At 46.9% G+C, this 23,573-nt stretch overlaps 2 protein-coding genes across 3 annotated transcripts in view; one reads left to right on the forward strand and one right to left on the reverse strand.

The window, feature by feature from the left end:
• The window catches only part of LOC135536332 (adipocyte plasma membrane-associated protein-like), a 46,098-nt gene extending 33,321 nt beyond the window's left edge, over positions 1-12,777 (reverse strand). For both annotated transcript variants that reach the window (XM_064962686.1, XM_064962687.1), the window contains exons 1-2: positions 12,455-12,777; positions 1,986-2,075 (exon numbers count right to left, since the gene is read on the reverse strand). In XM_064962686.1, coding sequence (XP_064818758.1) covers positions 1,986-2,075; positions 12,455-12,537 — 173 coding nt within the window. In that variant the 5' untranslated portion in view covers positions 12,538-12,777. The remainder of the gene's footprint in view (positions 1-1,985; positions 2,076-12,454) is intronic.
• A 5,370-nt stretch (positions 12,778-18,147) lies between these two features.
• LOC135536333 (receptor-type tyrosine-protein phosphatase O-like) overlaps positions 18,148-23,573 on the forward strand; it is a 140,783-nt gene continuing 135,357 nt past the window's right edge. Inside the window, exon 1 of the mRNA XM_064962688.1 lies at positions 18,148-18,623. Coding sequence (XP_064818760.1) covers positions 18,555-18,623 — 69 coding nt within the window. The 5' untranslated portion in view covers positions 18,148-18,554. The remainder of the gene's footprint in view (positions 18,624-23,573) is intronic.

Genomic DNA, 23,573 nt, shown 5'->3' on the forward strand with positions numbered 1-23,573 from the left:
AGTAATGAGGCTATATACAGGGGGTACCTGTACCGAGTCAGTGTGGGGGTACAAGTTAGTAATGAGGCTATATACAGGGGGCACCTGTACTGAGTCAATGTGTGGGGGTACAGGTTAGTAATGAGGCTATATACAGATGGTACCTGTACTGAGTCAATGTGTGGGGGTACAGGTTAGTGGAGGTAATATGTACATGTGACTATGCATAGATAATAAACAGCAAGTAGCAACAGCAGTCTGATGGCTTGGGGGTAGAAGCTGTTCAGCAGTCTGATGGCTTGGGGGTAGAAGCTGTTCAGCAGTCTGATGGCTTGGGGGTAGAAGCTGTTCGGCAGTCTGATGGCTTGGAGGTAGAAGCTGTTCAGCAGTCTAATGGCTTGGGGGTAGAAGCTGTTCAGCAGTCTGATGGCTTGGGGGTAGAAGCTGTTCGGCAGTCTGATGGCTTGGGGGTAGAAGCTGTTCAGCAGTCTGATGGCTTGGGGGTAGAAGCTGTTCAGCAGTCTGATGGCTTGGAGGTAGAAGCTGTTCAGCAGTCTGATGGCTTGGAGGTAGAAGCTGTTCAGCAGTCTGATGGCTTGGGGGTAGAAGCTGTTCAGCAGTCTGATGGCTTGGGGGTAGAAGCTGTTCAGCAGTCTGATGGCTTGGGGGTAGAAGCTGTTCAGCAGTCTGATGGCTTGGGGGTAGAAGCTGTTCGGCAGTCTGATGGCTTGGGGGTAGAAGCTGTTCAGCAGTCTGATGGCTTGGGGGTAGAAGCTGTTCGGCAGTCTGATGGCTTGGGGGTAGAAGCTGTTAAGGAGCCTGATTGGATCCAGACTTGCTATTCTGGTACTGCTTGCCGTGCGGTAGCAAAGGGAACAGTCTGTGGGTCTAGGGTGGCTGGGGCCTTTGACCATTTTTAGGGCCTTCCTCTGGCTCCGCATGGTATAGAGGTCCTGGAAAGCAGGAAGCTTGGCCCCAGTGATGTACTAGGTCGTACGCACTACCCTCTGAAGTGCCTTGTGGTCGGAAGTCGAGCAGTTGCATTACCAGGCGGTGTTGCAACCAGCCACCCTAGTCACAGACTGTTCTCTCTGCTACCGCACGGCAAGCAGTACCAGAATAACAACTCTCGCAGCTGTAGAACTTTTGAGGATCTCAGGACCCATGCAAAATCTTTTCAGTCTCCTGAGGGGGAATAGCCTTTGTTGTGCCCGCTTCACGACTGTCTTGGTGTGTTTGGACCATGTTAATTTGTTGTTGATGTGGACATCAAGGAACTTGAAGCTCTCAACCTAATCCACTACAGCCCCGTTGATGAGAATGGGGGTGTGCTCAGTCCTCCTTTTTCTGTAGTCCACAATCATCTCCTTAGTCTTGATCACGTTGAGAGAGAGGTTATTGTCCTGGCACCACACGGCCAGGTCTCTGATCTCCTCCCTATAGGCTGTCTCATCGTTGTCGGTGATCAGGCCTACCACTGTTGTGTCATCTGCAAACTTAATGATGGTGTAGGAGTCATGCCTGGCAGTGCAGTCATGAGTGAACAGGGAGTACAGGAGGGGACTGAGCACGCACCCCTGAGGGGCCCCTGTGTTGAGGATCAGCGTGGCGGATGTGTTGTTACCTACCCTTATCACCTAGGGGCGGCCCGTCAGGAAGTCCAGGATCTAGTTGCAGAGGGAGGTGTTTAGTCCCAGGTTACTTAGCTTAGTGAGGAGCTTTGAGGGCACAATGGTGTTGAACGCTGAGCTGTAGTCAGTGAATAGCATTCTCACGTAGGTGTTCCTTTTGTCCAGGTGGGAAAGGGCAGGGTGGAGTGCAATAGAGATTGCATCATCTGTGGATCTGTCGGGGCGCTATGCAAATGAGGGTGGCTCTAGTGTTTCTGGGATGATGGTGTTGATGTGAGCCATGACCAGCCTTTCAAAGCACTTCATGGCTACGGACGTGAGTATTAGTTTGCAAGCCGACGAGCATCAGAGCCGGTGTGGTGTGTCTGTACTTACATGTAAGGCTGAGGGTTTATGGGTGAGGGGAGGAGGTAGACCCCTACAGCCACCGATAGCAGGACCACTAATATCCCTCTCTTCCCTAGCCTGAAGACAAGAGAAAACACAACAGATGTCAGGACCACTAATATCCCTCTCTTCCCTAGCCTGAAGACAAGAGACAACACAACAGATATCACATGTACACTGACTGGACAAAACATTAAGAACACCGTCCTAACATTGAGTTGCAACACCCCCCCTCCCAACCACCACCCTGCTCCACTCCACAACCCTGCTCCCCGACCACCATCCTTCTCCCCCCAACACCCTGCTCCTCCACCACCCCCCACTCCACCACCCTGCTTCCCCACCACCCCACCCTGATCCCCCACCACCACCCTTCTCCCCCCAACACCCTGCTCCCCGACCACCACCCTTCTCCCCCCAACACCCTGCTCCTCCACCACCCCCACTCCACCACCCTGCTTCCCCACCACCCCACCCTGATCCCCCACCACCACCCTTCTCCCCCCAACACCCTGCTCCTCCACCACCCCCACTCCACCAACCTGCTCCCCCACCACCCCCACTCCACCAACCTGCTCCCCCACCACCCCCCACCACACCACCATGATCCCCCACCACCATGATCCCCCACCACCCACCACCACAGTATGTTATCCCTTATCTGTCTGGCTACAGGACAATGGTACAGTATGTTATCCCTTATCTGTCTGGTTACAGGGCAATGGTACAGTATGTTATCTCTTATCTGTCTGGCTACAGGGCAATGGTACAGTATGTTATCCTCATCCCTTATCTGTCTGGCTCCAGGACAATGGTACAGTATGTTATCCCTTATCTGTCTGGCTACAGGACAATGGTACAGTATGTTATCCCTTATCTGACTGGCTACAGGACAATGGTACAGTATGTTATCCTCATCCCTTATCTGTCTGGCTACAGGACAATGGTACAGTATGTTATCCCTTATCTGACTGGCTACAGGGCAATGGTACAGTATGTTATCCCTTATCTGTCTGGCTACAGGACAATGGTACAGTATGTTATCCCTTATCTGTCTGGTTACAGGGCAATGGTACAGTATGTTATCTCTTATCTGTCTGGCTACAGGGCAATGGTACAGTATGTTATCCTCATCCCTTATCTGTCTGGCTCCAGGACAATGGTACAGTATGTTATCCCTTATCTGTCTGGCTACAGGACAATGGTACAGTATGTTATCCCTTATCTGACTGGCTCCAGGACAATGGTACAGTATGTTATCCTCATCCCTTATCTGTCTGGCTACAGGACAATGGTGCAGTATGTTATCCTCATCCCTTATCTGTCTGGCTACAGGACAATGGTACAGTATGTTATCCTCATCCCTTATCTGTCTGGCTACAGGACAATGGTACAGTATGTTATCCCTTATCTGTCTGGCTACAGGACAATGGTACAGTATGTTATCCCTTATCTGACTGGTTACAGGACAATGGTACAGTATGTTATCCCTTATCTGACTGGCTACAGGGCAATGGTACAGTATGTTATCTCTTATCTGTCTGGCTACAGGGCAATGGTACAGTATGTTATCCTCATCCCTTATCTGTCTGGTTCCAGGACAATGGTACTGTATGTTATCCCTTATCTGTCTGGCTACAGGCCAATGGTACTGTATGTTATCCCTTATCTGTCTGGCTACAGGCCAATGGTACTGTATGTTATCCTTTATCTGTCTGGCTACAGGCCAATGGTACAGTATGTTATCCTTTATCTGTCTGGCGACAGGCCAATGGTACAGTATGTTATCCTTTATCTGTCTGGCGACAGGCCAATGGTACAGTATGTTATCCCTTATCTGTCTGGCTACAGGCCAATGGTACTGTATGTTATCCTTTATCTGTCTGGCTACAGGACAATGGTACAGTATGTTATCCTCATCCCTTATCTGTCTGGCTACAGGACAATGGTACAGTATGTTATCCTCATCCCTTATCTGTCTGGCTACAGGACAATGGTACAGTATGTTATCCTCATCCCTTATCTGTCTGGCTACAGGCCAATGGTACAGTATGTTATCCCTTATCTGTCTGGCTACAGGACAATGGTACAGTATGTTATCCCTTATCTGTCTGGCTACAGGACAATGGTACAGTATGTTATCCCTTATCTGTCTGGCTACAGGCCAATGGTACAGTATGTTATCCCTTATCTGTCTGGCTACAGGACAATGGTACAGTATGTTATCCCTTATCTGTCTGGCTACAGGACAATGGTACAGTATGTTATCTGTCTGGCTCCAGGACAATGGTACAGTATGTTATTCCTTATCTGTCTGGCTCCAGGACAATGGTACAGTATGTTATCCCTTATCTGTCTGGCTACAGGACAATGGTACAGTATGTTATCCCCTATCTGTCTGGCTACAGGACAATGGTACAGTATGTCATCCCTTATCTGACTGGCTACAGGACAATGGTACAGTATGTTATCCCTTATCTGACTGGCTACAGGAAAATGGTACAGTATGTTATCCCCTATCTGTCTGGCTACAGGACAATGGTACAGTATGTTATCCCCTATCTGACTGGCTACAGGACAATGGTACAGTATGTTATCTGTCTGGCTACAGGACAATGGTACAGTATGTTATCCCTTATCTGTCTGGCTACAGGCCAATGGTACAGAATGTTATCCCTTATCTGACTGGCTACAGGACAATAGTACATTATGTTATCCCTTATCTGACTGCCTACAGGACAATGGTACAGTATGTTATCCTCATCCCTTGTCTGTCTGGCTACAGGACAATGGTACAGTATGTTATCCCTTATCTGACTGGCTACAGGCCAATGGTACAGAATGTTATCCCTTATCTGACTGGCTACAGGACAATAGTACATTATGTTATCCCTTATCTGACTGGCTACAGGACAATGGTACAGTATGTTATCCCTTATCTGTCTGGCTACAGGACAATGGTACAGTATGTTATTCCTTATCTGACTGGCTACAGGACAATAGTACATTATGTTATCCCTTATCTGACTGGCTACAGGACAATGGTACAGTATGTTATCCCTTATCTGTCTGGCTACAGGACAATGGTACAGTATGTTATCCCTTATCTGACTGGTTACAGGACAATGGTACAGTATGTTATCCCTTATCTGACTGGTTACAGGACAATGGTACAGTATGTTATCCCTTATCTGTCTGGTTACAGGACAATGGTACAGTATGTTATCCCTTATCTGACTGGCTACAGGACAATGGTACAGTATGTTATCCCTTATCTGTCTGGCTACAGGACAATGGTACAGTATGTTATCCCTTATCTGTCTGGCTACAGGACAATGGTACAGTATGTTATCCCTTATCTGACTGGCTACAGGACAATGGCACATTATGTTATCCCTTATCTGACTGGCTACAGGACAATGGTACAGTATGTTATCCCTTATCTGTCTGGCTACAGGACAATGGTACAGTATGTTATCCCTTATCTGACTGGCTACAGGACAATGGTACAGTATGTTATCCCCTATCTGTCTGGCTACAGGACAATGGTACAGTATGTTATCTGTCTGGCTACAGGACAATGGTACAGTATGTTATCCCTTATCTGACTGGCTACAGGACAATGGTACAGTATGTTATCCCCTATCTGTCTGGCTACAGGACAATGGTACAGTATGTTATCTGTCTGGCTACAGGACAATGGTACAGTATGTTATCCCTTATCTGTCTGGCTACAGGACAATGGTACAGTATGTTATCCCTTATCTGTCTGGCTACAGGACAATGGTACAGTATGTTATCCCTTATCTGTCTGGCTACAGGACAATGGTACAGTATGTTATCCCTTATCTGACTGGCTACAGGACAATGGTACAGTATGTTATCCCTTATCTGACTGGCTACAGGGCAATGGTACAGTATGTTATCTCTTATCTGTCTGGCTACAGGACAATGGTACAGTATGTTATCCCTTATCTGTCTGGCTACAGTGCAATGGTACAGTATGTTATCCCTTATCTGTCTGGCTACAGGACAATGGTACAGTATGTTATCCCCTATCTGTCTGGCTACAGGGCAATGGTACAGTATGTTATCCCTTATCTGACTGGCTACAGGACAATGGTACAGTATGTTATCCCTTATCTGTCTGGCTACAGGACAATGGTACAGTATGTTATCCCTTATCTGTCTGGCTACAGGACAATGGTACAGTATGTTATCCCTTATCTGACTGGCTACAGGACAATGGTACAGTATGTTATCCCTTATCTGACTGGCTACAGGACAATGGTACATTATGTTATCCCTTATCTGACTGGCTACAGGACAATGGTACAGTATGTTATCCCTTATCTGACTGGCTACAGGACAATGGTACAGTATGTTATCCCTTATCTGACTGGCTACAGGGCAATGGTACAGTATGTTATCCCTTATCTGTCTGGCTACAGGACAATGGTACAGTATGTTATCCCTTATCTGACTGGCTACAGGGCAATGGTACAGTATGTTATCCCTTATCTGTCTGGCTACAGGACAATGGTACAGTATGTTATCCCTTATCTGACTGGCTACAGGACAATGGTACAGTATGTTATCTGTCTGGCTACAGGACAATGGTACAGTATGTTATCCCTTATCTGACTGGCTACAGGACAATGGTACAGTATGTTATCCCTCATCTGACTGGCTACAGGCCAATGGTACAGTATGTTATCCCTTATCTGACTGGCTACAGGACAATGGTACAGTATGTTATCCCTCATCTGACTGGCTACAGGCCAATGGTACAGTATGTTATCCCTTATCTGACTGGCTACAGGGCAATGGTACAGTATGTTATCCCTTATCTGACTGGCTACAGGACAATGGTACAGTATGTTATCCCTTATCTGAATGGCTACAGGGCAATGGTACAGTATGTTATCCCTTATCTGACTGGCTACAGGCCAATGGTACAGTATGTTATCCCTTATCTGACTGGCTACAGGGCAATGGTACAGTATGTTATCCCTTATCTGTCTGGCGACAGGACAATGGTACATTATGTTATCCCTTATCTGTCTGGCTACAGGACAATGGTACAGTATGTTATCCCTTATCTGTCTGGCTACAGGACAATGGTACAGTATGTTATCCCTTATCTGTCTGGCTACAGGACAATGGTACAGTATGTTATCCCTTATCTGACTGGCTACAGGACAATGGTACAGTATGTTATCCCTTATCTGTCTGGCTACAGGACAATGGTACATTATGTTATCCCTTATCTGACTGGCTACAGGACAATGGTACAGTATGTTATCTGTCTGGCTACAGGACAATGGTACAGTATGTTATCCCTTATCTGTCTGGCTACAGGACAATGGTACAGTATGTTATCCCTTATCTGACTGGCTACAGGACAATGGTACAGTATGTTATCCCTCATCTGACTGGCTACAGGCCAATGGTACAGTATGTTATCCCTTATCTGACTGGCTACAGGACAATGGTACAGTATGTTATCCCTCATCTGACTGGCTACAGGCCAATGGTACAGTATGTTATCCCTTATCTGACTGGCTACAGGCCAATGGTACAGTATGTTATCCCTTATCTGACTGGCTACAGGGCAATGGTACAGTATGTTATCCCTTATCTGACTGGCTACAGGACAATGGTACAGTATGTTATCCCTTATCTGACTGGCTACAGGACAATGGTACATTATGTTATCCCTTATCTGACTGGCTACAGGCCAATGGTACAGTATGTTATCCCTTATCTGACTGGCTACAGGGCAATGGTACAGTATGTTATCCCTTATCTGTCTGGCTACAGGCCAATGGTACAGTATGTTATCCCTTATCTGACTGGCTACAGGACAATGGTACAGTATGTTATCCCTTATCTGACTGGCTACAGGACAATGGTACATTATGTTATCCCTTATCTGTCTGGCTACAGGACAATGGTACAGTATGTTATCCCTTATCTGACTGGCTACAGGACAATGGTACATTATGTTATCCCTTATCTGACTGGCTACAGGACAATGGTACAGTATGTTATCCCTTATCTGTCTGGCTACAGGACAATGGTACAGTATGTTATCCCTTATCTGTCTGGCTACAGGGCAATGGTACAGTATGTTATCCCTTATCTGACTGGCTACAGGACAATGGTACATTATGTTATCCCTTATCTGTCTGGCTACAGGACAATGGTACAGTATGTTATCCCTTATCTGTCTGGCTACAGGGCAATGGTACAGTATGTTATCCCTTATCTGACTGGTTACAGGACAATGGTACAGTATGTTATCCCTTATCTGTCTGGCTACAGGACAATGGTACATTATGTTATCTCTTATCTGACTGGCTACAGGACAATGGTACATTATGTTATCCCTTATCTGTCTGGCTACAGGACAATGGTACAGTATGTTATCCCTTATCTGTCTGGCTACAGGGCAATGGTACAGTATGTTATCCCTTATCTGACTGGTTACAGGACAATGGTACAGTATGTTATCCCTTATCTGTCTGGCTACAGGACAATGGTACATTATGTTATCTCTTATCTGACTGGCTACAGGACAATGGTACAGTATGTTATCCCTTATCTGTCTGGCTACAGGGCAATGGTACAGTATGTTATCCCTTATCTGTCTGGCTACAGGACAATGGTACAGTATGTTATCCCTTATCTGACTGGCTACAGGACAATGGTACAGTATGTTATCCCTTATCTGTCTGGCTACAGGGCAATGGTACAGTATGTTATCTGTCTGGCTACAGGACAATGGTACAGTATGTTATCCCTTATCTGACTGGCTACAGAACAATGGTACATTATGTTATCCCTTATCTGACTGGCTACAGGACAATGGTACAGTATGTTATCCCTCATCTGACTGGCTACAGGCCAATGGTACAGTATGTTATCCCTTATCTGACTGGCTACAGGACAATGGTACAGTATGTTATCCCTCATCTGACTGGCTACAGGCCAATGGTACAGTATGTTATCCCTTATCTGACTGGCTACAGGGCAATGGTACAGTATGTTATCCCTTATCTGTCTGGCTACAGGACAATGGTACAGTATGTTATCCCTTATCTGACTGGCTACAGGACAATGGTACAGTATGTTATCCCTTATCTGACTGGCTACAGGACAATGGTACATTATGTTATCCCTTATCTGACTGGCTACAGGACAATGGTACAGTATGTTATCCCTTATCTGACTGGCTACAGGACAATGGTACAGTATGTTATCCCTTATCTGACTGGCTACAGGGCAATGGTACAGTATGTTATCCCTTATCTGTCTGGCTACAGGACAATGGTACAGTATGTTATCCCTTATCTGACTGGCTACAGGGCAATGGTACAGTATGTTATCCCTTATCTGTCTGGCTACAGGACAATGGTACAGTATGTTATCCCTTATCTGACTGGCTACAGGACAATGGTACAGTATGTTATCTGTCTGGCTACAGGACAATGGTACAGTATGTTATCCCTTATCTGACTGGCTACAGGACAATGGTACAGTATGTTATCCCTCATCTGACTGGCTACAGGCCAATGGTACAGTATGTTATCCCTTATCTGACTGGCTACAGGACAATGGTACAGTATGTTATCCCTCATCTGACTGGCTACAGGCCAATGGTACAGTATGTTATCCCTTATCTGACTGGCTACAGGGCAATGGTACAGTATGTTATCCCTTATCTGACTGGCTACAGGACAATGGTACAGTATGTTATCCCTTATCTGAATGGCTACAGGGCAATGGTACAGTATGTTATCCCTTATCTGACTGGCTACAGGCCAATGGTACAGTATGTTATCCCTTATCTGTCTGGCGACAGGACAATGGTACATTATGTTATCCCTTATCTGTCTGGCTACAGGACAATGGTACAGTATGTTATCCCTTATCTGTCTGGCTACAGGACAATGGTACAGTATGTTATCCCTTATCTGTCTGGCTACAGGACAATGGTACAGTATGTTATCCCTTATCTGACTGGCTACAGGACAATGGTACAGTATGTTATCCCTTATCTGTCTGGCTACAGGACAATGGTACATTATGTTATCCCTTATCTGACTGGCTACAGGACAATGGTACAGTATGTTATCTGTCTGGCTACAGGACAATGGTACAGTATGTTATCCCTTATCTGTCTGGCTACAGGACAATGGTACAGTATGTTATCCCTTATCTGACTGGCTACAGGACAATGGTACAGTATGTTATCCCTTATCTGTCTGGCTACAGGACAATGGTACAGTATGTTATCCCTTATCTGTCTGGCTACAGGGCAATGGTACAGTATGTTATCCCTTATCTGTCTGGCTACAGGCCAATGGTACAGTATGTTATCCCTCATCTGACTGGCTACAGGCCAATGGTACAGTATGTTATCCCTCATCTGACTGGCTACAGGACAATGGTACAGTATGTTATCCCTCATCTGACTGGCTACAGGCCAATGGTACAGTATGTTATCCCTTATCTGACTGGCTACAGGACAATGGTACAGTATGTTATCCCTCATCTGACTGGCTACAGGCCAATGGTACAGTATGTTATCCCTTATCTGACTGGCTACAGGCCAATGGTACAGTATGTTATCCCTTATCTGACTGGCTACAGGGCAATGGTACAGTATGTTATCCCTTATCTGACTGGCTACAGGACAACGGTACAGTATGTTATCCCTTATCTGACTGGCTACAGGACAATGGTACATTATGTTATCCCTTATCTGACTGGCTACAGGCCAATGGTACAGTATGTTATCCCTTATCTGACTGGCTACAGGGCAATGGTACAGTATGTTATCCCTTATCTGTCTGGCTACAGGCCAATGGTACAGTATGTTATCCCTTATCTGACTGGCTACAGGACAATGGTACAGTATGTTATCCCTTATCTGACTGGCTACAGGACAATGGTACATTATGTTATCCCTTATCTGTCTGGCTACAGGACAATGGTACAGTATGTTATCCCTTATCTGACTGGCTACAGGACAATGGTACATTATGTTATCCCTTATCTGACTGGCTACAGGACAATGGTACAGTATGTTATCCATTATCTGTCTGGCTACAGGACAATGGTACAGTATGTTATCCCTTATCTGTCTGGCTACAGGGCAATGGTACAGTATGTTATCCCTTATCTGACTGGTTACAGGGCAATGGTACAGTATGTTATCCCTTATCTGTCTGGCTACAGGACAATGGTACAGTATGTTATCCCTTATCTGTCTGGCTACAGGGCAATGGTACAGTATGTTATCCCTTATCTGACTGGTTACAGGACAATGGTACAGTATGTTATCCCTTATCTGTCTGGCTACAGGACAATGGTACATTATGTTATCTCTTATCTGACTGGCTACAGGACAATGGTACAGTATGTTATCCCTTATCTGTCTGGCTACAGGGCAATGGTACAGTATGTTATCCCTTATCTGTCTGGCTACAGGACAATGGTACAGTATGTTATCCCTTATCTGACTGGCTACAGGACAATGGTACAGTATGTTATCCCTTATCTGTCTGGCTACAGGGCAATGGTACAGTATGTTATCTGTCTGGCTACAGGACAATGGTACAGTATGTTATCCCTTATCTGACTGGCTACAGAACAATGGTACATTATGTTATCCCTTATCTGTCTGGCTCCAGGACAATGGTACAGTATGTTATCCCTTATCTGTCTGGCTACAGGGCAATGGTACAGTATGTTATCCCTTATCTGTCTGGCTATGGAATTACAGATGACTGATGGTAAACTATTGCACACGTTGTTTAATCTCATCAGCTGCAGTTATTGGGTAATATTCTAATAGGATACATTCACAGATTCATTTCAATAGTTTCATAACATGTATTTTCCCCACGTGAGTTGCACTTGTGCGACAATCATAATCAATTACAACTTGGACAAAAACTGTCAACAACTCAACAACTCTTCTACCAAAACATGACCGCGGTCATTCAACCAGCAGTAGCCTATCTACCAAAACATGACTGCAGTCTTTCATCCAACAGTAGCCTGTCTACCAAAACATGACCGCGGTCTTTCATCCAACAGTAGCCTGTCTACCAAAACATGACCGCGGTCTTTCATCCAACAGTAGCCTGTCTACCAAAACATGACCGCGGTCTTTCATCCAACAGTAGCCTGTCTACCAAAACATGACTGCAGTCATTCATCCAACAGTAGCCTGTCTACCAAAACATGACTGCAGTCTTTCAACCAGCAGTAGCCTGTCTACCAAAACATGACTGCAGTCTTTCAACCAGCAGTAGCCTGTCTACCAAAAAGACAGTTACTCTATGAACTTGTTTTTGAGGGACAAGTAGACTCATGCTTAAAATCGTTCACGTAACTACATTATTGTTTTATCACAAAGCATAACAACTCCGGTAAAAACGTACATAGTGAATCCCTCTGCAGCTCGCGCCCGTCCGGTTAGATCACAGTCCGGTTGGATCCAGTCTCCGGTGAGCCTCGCCGCCATGAAGCAAAGTTGTTGTCTGTTCTGCTGAGCGCCGCGGGAGAGAGAGAGAGTGTGTGTGTGTGTGCTGAGAGAGAGAGAGTGTGTGTGGGGGCTGAGAGAGACTGAGAGTGAGTGTGTGTGTGTGCTGAGAGAGACTGAGAGTGTGTGTGTGTGCTGAGAGAGAGTGAGTGTGTGTGGGGGCTGAGAGAGACTGAGAGTGAGTGTGTGTGTGTGCTGAGAGAGACTGAGAGTGAGTGTGTGTGTGTGTGTGCTGAGAGAGAGTGAGTGTGTGTGTGCTGAGAGAGACTGAGAGTGAGTGTGTGTGTGCTGAGAGAGACTGAGAGTGAGTGTGTGTGTGTGTGCTGAGAGAGACTGAGAGTGTGTGTGTGTGTGTGTGTGCTGAGAGAGAGTGAGTGTGTGTGTGCTGGAAGGGGAGGTGTGAGACCGACTGGGGGAGGTTTATTTACAATATCTTCTTCTGCCTCAACTATCATGATATTGTATAGCCACAAGGGGGAGCCACCTGACAGGCCCTGACACTGAACAGTCTGTTTCCAAGTCAACTTTTATTTGTCACATGCTTCGTAAACAACAGGTTGATGTGAAACCCCCACACCAGCATGACCAGGACACACAGGTTGATGTTATACCCCCACACCAGCACGACCAGGACACACAGGTTGATGTTATACCCCCACACCAGCACGACCAGGACACACAGGTTGATGTTATACCCCCACACCAGCACGACCAGGACACACAGGTTGATGTTATACCCCCACACCAGCACGACCAGGACACACAGGTTGATGTTATACCCCCACACCAGCACGACCAGGACACACAGGTTGATGTTATACCCCCACACCAGCACGACCAGGACACACAGGTTGATGTTATACCCCCACACCAGCACGACCAGGACACACAGGTTGATGTTATACCCCCACACCAGCACGACCAGGACACACAGGTTGATGTTATACCCCCACACCAGCACGACCAGGACACACAGGTTGATGTTATACCAGCACGACCAGGACACACAGGTTGATGTTATACCCCCACACCAGCATGACCAGGACACACAGGTTGATATTATACCAGCACGACCAGGACATACAGGTTAATATTATACCCCCACACCAGCACGACCAGGACACACAGGTTGATGTTATACCCCCACACAAGCACGACCAGGACAAGCAGGTTGATGTTATACCAGCACGACCAGGACACACAGGTTGATATTATACCCCCACACCAGCACGACCAGGACACACAGGTTGATGTTATACCCCCACACCAGCACGACCAGGACACACAGGTTGATGTTATACCCCCACACCAGCACGACCAGGACACACAGGTTGATGTTATACCAGCACGACCAGGACACACAGGTTGATGTTATACCCCCACACCAGCATGACCAGGACACACAGGTTGATATTATACCAGCACGACCAGGACACACAGGTTGATGTTATACCCCCACACCAGCACGACCAGGACACACAGGTTGATGTTATACCCCCATTCCAGCACGACCAGGTCACACAGGTTGATGTTATACCGCCACACCAGCACGACCAGGACACACAGGTTGATGTTATACCCCCATTCCAGCACGACCAGGACACACAGGTTGATGTTATACCCCACACCAGCACGACCAGGACATACAGGTTGATATTATACCCCCACACCAGCACGACCAGGACACACAGGTTGATGTTATACCCCCACACCAGCACGACCAGGACACACAGGTTGATGTTATACCCCCACACCAGCACGACCAGGACACACAGGTTGATGTTATACCCCCACACCAGCACGACCAGGACACACAGGTTGATGTTATACCCCCATTCCAGCACGACCAGGTCACACAGGTTGATGTTATACCGCCACACCAGCACGACCAGGACACACAGGTTGATGTTATACCCCCATTCCAGCACGACCAGGACACACAGGTTGATGTTATACCCCACACCAGCACGACCAGGACATACAGGTTGATATTATACCCCCACACCAGCACGACCAGGACACACAGGTTGATGTTATACCCCCACACCAGCACGACCAGGACACACAGGTTGATGTTATACCCCCACACCAGCACGACCAGGACACACAGGTTGATGTTATACCCCCACACCAGCACGACCAGGACACACAGGTTGATGTTATACCCCCACACCAGCACGACCAGGACACACAGGTTGATGTTATACCCCCACACCAGCACGACCAGGACACACAGGTTGATGCTATACCCCCACACCAGCACGACGAGGACACACAGGTTGATGTTATACCCCCACACCAGCACGACCAGGACACACAGGTTGATGTTATAACCCCACACCAGCACGACCAGGACACACAGGTTGATGTTATACCAGCACGACCAGGACACACAGGTTGATATTATACCCCCACACCAGCACGACCAGGACACACAGGTTGATGTTATACCCCCACACCAGCACGACCAGGACACACAGGTTGATATTATACCCCCACACCAGCACGACCAGGAAACACAGGTTGATATTATACCCCCACACCAGCACGACCAGGACACACAGGTTGATATTATACCCCCACACCAGCACGACCAGGACACACAGGTTGATGTTATACCCCCACACCAGCACGAACATGAAACACAGTTTGATATTATACCAGCACGACCAGGATACACAGGTTGATATTATACCAGCACGACCAGGACACACAGGTTGATGTTATACCCCCACACCAGCACGACCAGGACACACAGGTTGATGTTATACCCCCACACCAGCACGACCAGGACACACAGGTTTATGTTATACCCCACACCAGCACAACCAGGACACACAGGTTGATGTTATACCCCCACACCAGCACGACCAGGACACATAGGTTGATGTTATACCCCCACACCAGCACGGCCAGGACACACAGGTTGATGTTATACCCCCACACCAGCACAACCAGGACACACAGGTTGATATTATACCAGCACGACCAGGACACACAGGTTGATATTATACCAGCACGACCAGGATACACAGGTTGATATTATACCAGCACGACCAGGATACACAGGTTGATATTATACCAGCACGACCAGGACACACAGGTTGATGTTATACCCCCACACCAGCACGACCAGGACACACAGGTTGGTATTATACCCCACACCAGCACGACCAGGACACACAGGTTGATGTTATACCCCCACACCAGCACGACCAGGACACACAGGTTGATATTATACCAGCACGACCAGGACATACAGGTTGATATTATACCCCCACACCAGCACGACCAGGACACACAGGTTGATGTTATACCCCCACACCAGCACGACCAGGACACACAGGTTGATGCTATACCCCCACACCAGCACGACGAGGACACACAGGTTGATGTTATACCCCCACACCACCACGACCAGGACACACAGGTTGATGCTATACCCCCACACCAGCACGACGAGGACACACGGGTTGATGTTATACCAGCACGACCAGGACACACGGGTTGATGTTATACCCCCACACCAGCACGACCAGGACACACAGGTTGATGTTATACCCCCACACCAGCACGACCAGGACACACAGGTTGATGTTATACCCCCACACCAGCACGACCAGGACACACAGGTTGATGTTATACCAGCACGACCAGGACACACAGGTTGATATTATACCCCCACACCAGCACAACCAGGACACACAGGTTGATATTATACCCCCACACCAGCACAACCAGGACACACAGGTTGATGTTATACCCCCACACCAGCACAACCAGGAAACTATGGTTGATATTATACCCCCACACCAGCACGACCAGGACACACAGGTTGATATTATACCCCCACACCAGCACGACCAGGACAAACAGGTTGATGTTATACCCCCACACCAGCACGACCAGGAAACACAGTTTGATATTATACCAGCACGACCAGGACACACAGGTTGATATTATACCCCCACACCAGCACGACCAGGACACACAGGTTGATGTTATACCCCACACCAGCACGACCAGGACACACAGGTTGACGTTATACCCCCACACCAGCACGACCAGGACACACAGGTTGATGTTATACCCCACACCAGACGCCATCAGGACACACAGGTTGATGTTATACCCCCACACCAGCACGACCAGGACACACAGGTTGATGTTATACCCCCACACCAGCACGACCAGGACACACAGGTTGATGTTATACCCCCACACCAGCATGACCAGGACACACAGGTTGATATTATACCAGCACGACCAGGACACACAGGTTGATATTATACCCCCACACCAGCACAACCAGGACACACAGGTTTATGTTATACCCCCACACCAGCACGAATAGGACACACAGGTTGATATTATACCCCCACACCAGCACGACCAGGACACACAGGTTGATGTTATACCCCCACACCAGCACGACGAGGACACACAGGTTGATGTTATACCCCCACACCAGCACAACCAGGACACACAGGTTGATATTATACCCCCACACCTGCACGACCAGGACACACAGGTTCATTCTATCTGATGGTGATAGTAGCTAGCTGGTGCTGTTCCTCCCTCCCTCTCCATTCATCATTCTATCTGATGGTGATAGTAGCTAGCTGGTGCTGTTCCTCCCTCCCTCTCCATTCATCATTCTATCTGATGGTGATAGTAGCTAGCTGGTGCTGTTCCTCCCTCCCTCTCCATTCATCATTCTATCTGATGGTGATAGTAGCTAGCTGGTGCTGTTCCTCCCTCCCTCTCCATTCATCATTCTATCTGATGGTGATAGTAGACTAGCTGGTGCTGTTCCTCCCTCCCTCTCCATTCATCATTCTATCTGATGGTGATAGTAGACTAGCTGGTGCTGTTCCTCCCTCTACATTCATCCTTCTATCTGATGTTGATAGTAGCTAGCTGGTGCTGTTCCTCCCTCCCTCTCCATTCATCCTTCTATCTGATGGTGATAGTAGCTAGCTGGTGCTGTTCCTCCCTCCCTCTCTCCATTCATCATTCTATCTGATGGTGATAGTAGCTAGCTGGTGCTGTTCCTCCCTCCCTCTCCATTCATCATTCTATCTGATGGTGATAGTAGACTAGCTGGTGCTGTTCCTCCCTCCCTCTCCATTCATCCTTCTATCTGATGGTGATAGTAGCTAGCTGGTGCTGTTCCTCCCTCCCTCTCTCCATTCATCATTCTATCTGATGGTGATAGTAGCTAGCTGGTGCTGTTCCTCCCTCCCTCTCCATTCATCCTTCTATCTGATGGTGATAGTAGACTAGCTGGTACTGTTCCTCCCTCCCTCTCTCCATTCATCATTCTATCTGATGGAGATAGTAGCTAGCTGGTGCTGTTCCTCCCTCTCTCCATTCATCCTTCTATCTGATGGTGATAGTAGCTAGCTGGTGCTGTTCCTCCCTCCCTCTCTCCATGCATCATTCTATCTGATGGTGATAGTAGCTAGCTGGTGCTGTTCCTCCCTCCCTCTCTCCATTCATCCTTCTATCTGATGTTGATAGTAGACTAGCTGGTGCTGTTCCAGCCTCCCTCTGTACAGATTTGGGCGGGGCGTTGGAGAAAGAGAAAGAGAGAGAGAGGGGAGAATGCAGCCTCTGTCTCTGCTCTCCTTCCGTTTGTAAGATCAGGCTGCCTCTGCTCGTTTCTTCCCTTAAATGATGGCCACTGCCGCGTTACTCCCTCCATCCATTTCGCCGACCCATCGCGGATGTTAGGACGGCTGTTGAAAAATCGACACCCTACGTTTCAGATATGGCCCATATCGGGGCGTTCTGACACAGGAACGGCACCAAGTGGATGATCTAAACGCACGTTTAGGAGGACCGAGAGGGGAGAGAGCGGAGACTATTGTGCACCCAGGGTCTGCGGAGAGAGAGAGGATAGCTCGATGGTCTGTTGGTGCAGAAAATTCGCCATTGTCTGGATGTGCAAATCTCCGGCGAGCCCCTGAGAACAGACGCCCGATCGACTCCTTTCCATGAACAACAGTAGAGATACCATGATCTCATCGGTGCCTCGCGTTTTATATCTGCTGTGCTCTATCCAGGTAAGAACCCGTTTCTATTCAATAATTACTGATCAATAGAGAGAGAGATGGTCCGCACGTCTGACGGCACATGAAGCATGACTGTCTGGGCTGTAGCGGAACAGCCTCTGCTCTAATGTCCCGAGGATAACCTTTCAACGTATATTTACGGATAAAACGCCACTGTTCTAATACTTGTATTCCTATTATCGTGCTAAATGTGGTCCACGTCTGGAGATAACACGTTATGGCATGCTGGGTCTGGGTTCTGTAATGTTTCTCCAGGTTAAATTGGGTCATTCGACTGTGAGGCAGTGTGTGTGTGTGTGTGGGGGGGGGGGCTCGCTCTGTGATTCCACTTTATGTCAGCATCACTGGACTGACATCATCCTCGAGCAGAGGTAGAACGGAAGGATACAGCTCCTGGTATCATATATATCACAACTATAGGCTTACGATACAGTGTATCCAGCCCTGGAACAGGTTCCATTCCGATCCCACCTGTCTGACTAGAATGAGATTCCCGTTCCGTCCAGACTGTATAGGGCCTCGACTCGGGCACTACATCATTTCCAAACAGACAACAGGATGGGTACATGATGCTGCAGGCCCGAGGCTACGGCATAACAGCAGTGGTTCTCACACAGAACACATTGATACAATGTAACATCCTGGGGTCTTTTAAACCATGTAGACTTGATACAATGAAACATCCTGGGGTCTTTTTAAACCATGTAGACTTGATACAATGTAACATCCTGGGGTCTTTTAAACCATGTAGACTTGATACAATGTAACATCCTGGGGTCTTTTAAACCATGTAGACTTGATACAATGTAACATCCTGGGGTCTTTTAAACCATGTAGACTTGATACAATGTAACATCCTGGGGTCTTTTTAAACCATGTAGACTTGATACAATGTAACATCCTGGAGGCTTTTAAACCATGTAGACTTGATACAATGTAACATCATGGGGTCTTTTTAAACCATGTAGACTTGATACAATGTAACATCCTGGGGTCTTTTTAAACCATGTAGATCTGATACAATGTAACATCCTGGGGTCTTTTAAACCATGTAGACTTGATACAATGTAACATCCTGGGGTCTTTTAAACCATGTAGACTTGATACAATGTAACATCCTGGGGTCTTTTAAACCATGTAGACTTGATACAATGTAACATCCTGGGGTCTTTTTAAACCATGTAGACTTGATACAACGTAACATCCTGGGGTCTTTTTAAACCATGTAGACTTGATACAATGTAACATCCTGGGGTCTTTTTAAACCATGTAGACTTAGCAGATGTTATTGGTCACATACACATGGTTAGCAGATGTTATTGGTCACATGGTTAGCAGATGTTATTGGTCACATACACATGGTTAGCAGATGTTATTGGTCACATACTCATGGTTAGCAGATGTTATTGGTCACATACATATGGTTAGCAGATGTTATTGGTCACATACATATGGTTAGCAGATGTTATTGGTCACATACTCATGGTTAGCAGATGTTATTGGTCACATACATATGGTTAGCAGATGTTATTGGTCACATACACATGGTTAGCAGATGTTACTGGTCACATGGTTAGCAGATGTTATTGGTCACATACACATGGTTAGTAGATGTTATTGGTCACATACACATGGTTAGCAGATGTTATTGGTCACATACACATGGTTAGCAGATGTTATTGGTCACATACACATGGTTAGCAGGTGTTATTGGTCACATACACATGGTTAGCAGGTGTTATTGGTCACATACACATGGTTAGCAGGTGTTATTGGTCACATACACATGGTTAGCAGATGTTATTGGTCACATACACATGGTTAGCAGATGTTAATGGTCACATACACATGGTTAGCAGATGTTATTGTGAGTGTAGAGAAATCCTTGTGCTTCTAGTTCCGACAGTGCAGTAACATCTAACAAGTCATCTAACAATTCCCCAACAACTACCTAATAAACACACATCTAAAGAGATGGAATAGGAATATGTACATATAACTATATGGATGAGAGACGGCCGAGTGACATGGGCAAGATGCAGTATATGGTATAAAATGCAGTATATACATGTGAGATGAGTAATGTAGGGTATGAAAAAATTATTTAAAGTGACTAATGTTCCATTTATTAAAGTGGCCAATGATTTAATATCAGTGTGTTGGCAGCAGCTGTTTAACAGTGGTTAGTGGTTGCTGTTTAACAGTCTGATGGCCTTGAGATAGAAGCTGTTTTTCAGTCTCTCGGTCCCAGCTTTGATGCACCTGTACTGACCTCGCCTTCTGGATGATAGCGGGGTGAACAGGCAGTGGTTTGGGTGGTTGTTGTCCTTGATGATCTTTTTGGCCTTCCTGTGACATCGGGTGGTGTAGGTGTCCTGGAGGGCAGGTAGTTTGTCCCTGGTGATGTTGTGATGTTAGTATTTGATACGTTAACAAACTTCTCCTTCCTGTTCCTGTTGTGATGTTGGCGTTTGATAGGTTAACAAACCTCTCCTTCCTGTTCCTGTTGTGATGTTGGTGTTTGATAGGTTAAAGGAAGAATCCACCCAAGGCCATTCATTCCTTTACTTTACAGTGTTAAATAACACTAATGTGTGAGAACAATATTTTTTGTGAACAAGTGTTACATTTTGGCGTTATAAATCGTCCTCCTCTCCTCTCCAGTAGATAAATAATTGCTGTAAAACAGAAATAATCTGTTGTCCCAGGGATTGACCTAGTAGTCAGCGGGAACGTGAAAGACACCCCACACTAACCAAGACCCTCCTCCCCTTCTACCCTCCCCCCGCCTCCTCTCATCTCCTCTCCTCTCCCCTCCTCTCCCCTCCTCTCCTCTCCCCTCCTCCTCTCCCCTCCTCCTCTCCTCTCCCCTCCTCTCCTCTCCCCTCCTCTCCCCTCCTCCTCTCCCCTCCTCTCCTCTCCTCTCCCTCTCCCCTCCTCCTCTCCCCTTCCTCTCTCCCTCCCTCTCCCCTCCTCCTCCTCTCCCCTCCTCCTCTCCTCTCCCCTCCTCTCCTCTCCCCCTCCTCTCCCCTCCTCCCTCCCCCTCCTCTCCCCTCATCTCCCCTCCTCTCCTCTCCTCTCCTCTCCCCCTCCTCCTCTCCCTTCCTCTCCTCTCCCCCTCCCCTCCTCTCCTCTCCCCTCCCCTCCTCTCCCCTCCTCCTCTCCTCTCCCCTCCCCCTCCTCCTCCTCCTCCCTCTCTTCTCACATGGTCTCTTCTTCTGCTCTGCATATGACATGGTTGGTTTGCCTCCTGAGAAAAATAATTTGGTGTGTGTTGTGTGTGTGTGTGTGTGTGTGTGTGTTGTGTGTGTGTGTGTTGTGTGTGTGTGTGTGTGTGTGTGTGAAAGGGAAAGAACAAAATGTGTTTTTCTCCACATCCCTAATTCACCCTGATTAAACGTTGGCTCTGAGGCTGCCGCGCCACACGCACACACACACACACACACACACACACACACACACACACACACGAGCTCGTCGTCATGCCACGCCACACAGGGCATACCATCAACCAGTAATGAGGTGTTGTATTGGTCCAGCCATCAGTAATGAGGTGTTGTATTGGTCCAGTAATGAGGTGTTGTATTGGTCCAGTCATCAGTAACGAGGTGTTGTATTGGTCCAGTCATCAGTAATGAGGTGTTGTATTGGTCCAGTAATGAGGTGTTGTATTGGTCCAGTAATGAGGTGTTGTATTGGTCCAGTAATGAGGTGTTGTATTGGTCCAGCCATCAGTAATGAGGTGTTGTATTGGTCCAGTCATCAGTAATGAGGTGTTGTATTGGTCCAGTAATGAGGTGTTGTATTGGTCCAGCCATCAGTAATGAGGTGTTGTATTGGTCCAGCCATCAGTAATGAGGTGTTGTATTGGTCCAGTCATCAGTAATGAGGTGTTGTATTGGTCCAGTCATCAGTAATGAGGTGTTGTATTGGTCCAGCCATCAGTAATGAGGTGTTGTATTGGTCCAGTAATGAGGTGTTGTATTGGTCCAGTAATGAGGTGTTGTATTGGTCCAGTAATGAGGTGTTGTATTGGTCCAGTCATCAGTAATGAGGCGTTGTATTGGTCCAGCTATCAGTAATGAGGTGTTGTATTGGTCCAGCCATCAGTAATGAGGTGTTGTATTGGTCCAGTAATGAGGTGTTGTATTGGTCCAGTCATCAGTAACGAGGTGTTGTATTGGTCCAGCCATCAGTAATGAGGTGTTGTATTGGTACAGTCATCAGTAATGAGGTGTTGTATTGGTCCAGTAATGAGGTGTTGTATTGGTCCAGTAATGAGGTGTTGTATTGGTCCAGTCATCAGTAATGAGGTGTTGTATTGGTCCAGTCATCAGTAATGAGGTGTTGTATTGGTCCAGCCATCAGTAATGAGGTGTTGTATTGGTACAGTCATCAGTAATGAGGTGTTGTATTGGTCCAGTCATCAGTAATGAGGTGTTGTATTGGTCCAGTCATCAGTAATGAGGTGTTGTATTGGTCCAGTCATCAGTAATGAGGTGTTGTATTGGTCCAGTCATCAGTAATGAGGTGTTGTATTGGTCCAGTCATCAGTAATGAGGTGTTGTATTGGTCCAGTCATCAGTAATGAGGTGTTGTATTGGTCCAGTCATCAGTAATGAGGTGTTGTATTGGTCCAGTCATCAGTAATGAGGTGTTGTATTGGTCCAGTCATCAGTAATGAGGTGTTGTATTGGTCCAGTAATGAGGTGTTGTATTGGTCCAGTCATCAGTAATGAGGTGTTGTATTGGTCCAGTCATCAGTAATGAGGTGTTGTATTGGTCCAGTAATGAGGTGTTGTATTGGTCCAGTCATCAGTAATGAGGTGTTGTATTGGTCCAGTCATCAGTAATGAGGTGTTGTATTGGTCCAGTCATCAGTAATGAGGTGTTGTATTGGTCCAGTCATCAGTAATGAGGTGTTGTATTGGTCCAGTCATC

This window comes from Oncorhynchus masou, unplaced genomic scaffold (genome assembly GCF_036934945.1).
Source record: "Oncorhynchus masou masou isolate Uvic2021 unplaced genomic scaffold, UVic_Omas_1.1 unplaced_scaffold_596, whole genome shotgun sequence".
NCBI lineage: Eukaryota > Metazoa > Chordata > Actinopteri > Salmoniformes > Salmonidae > Oncorhynchus > Oncorhynchus masou.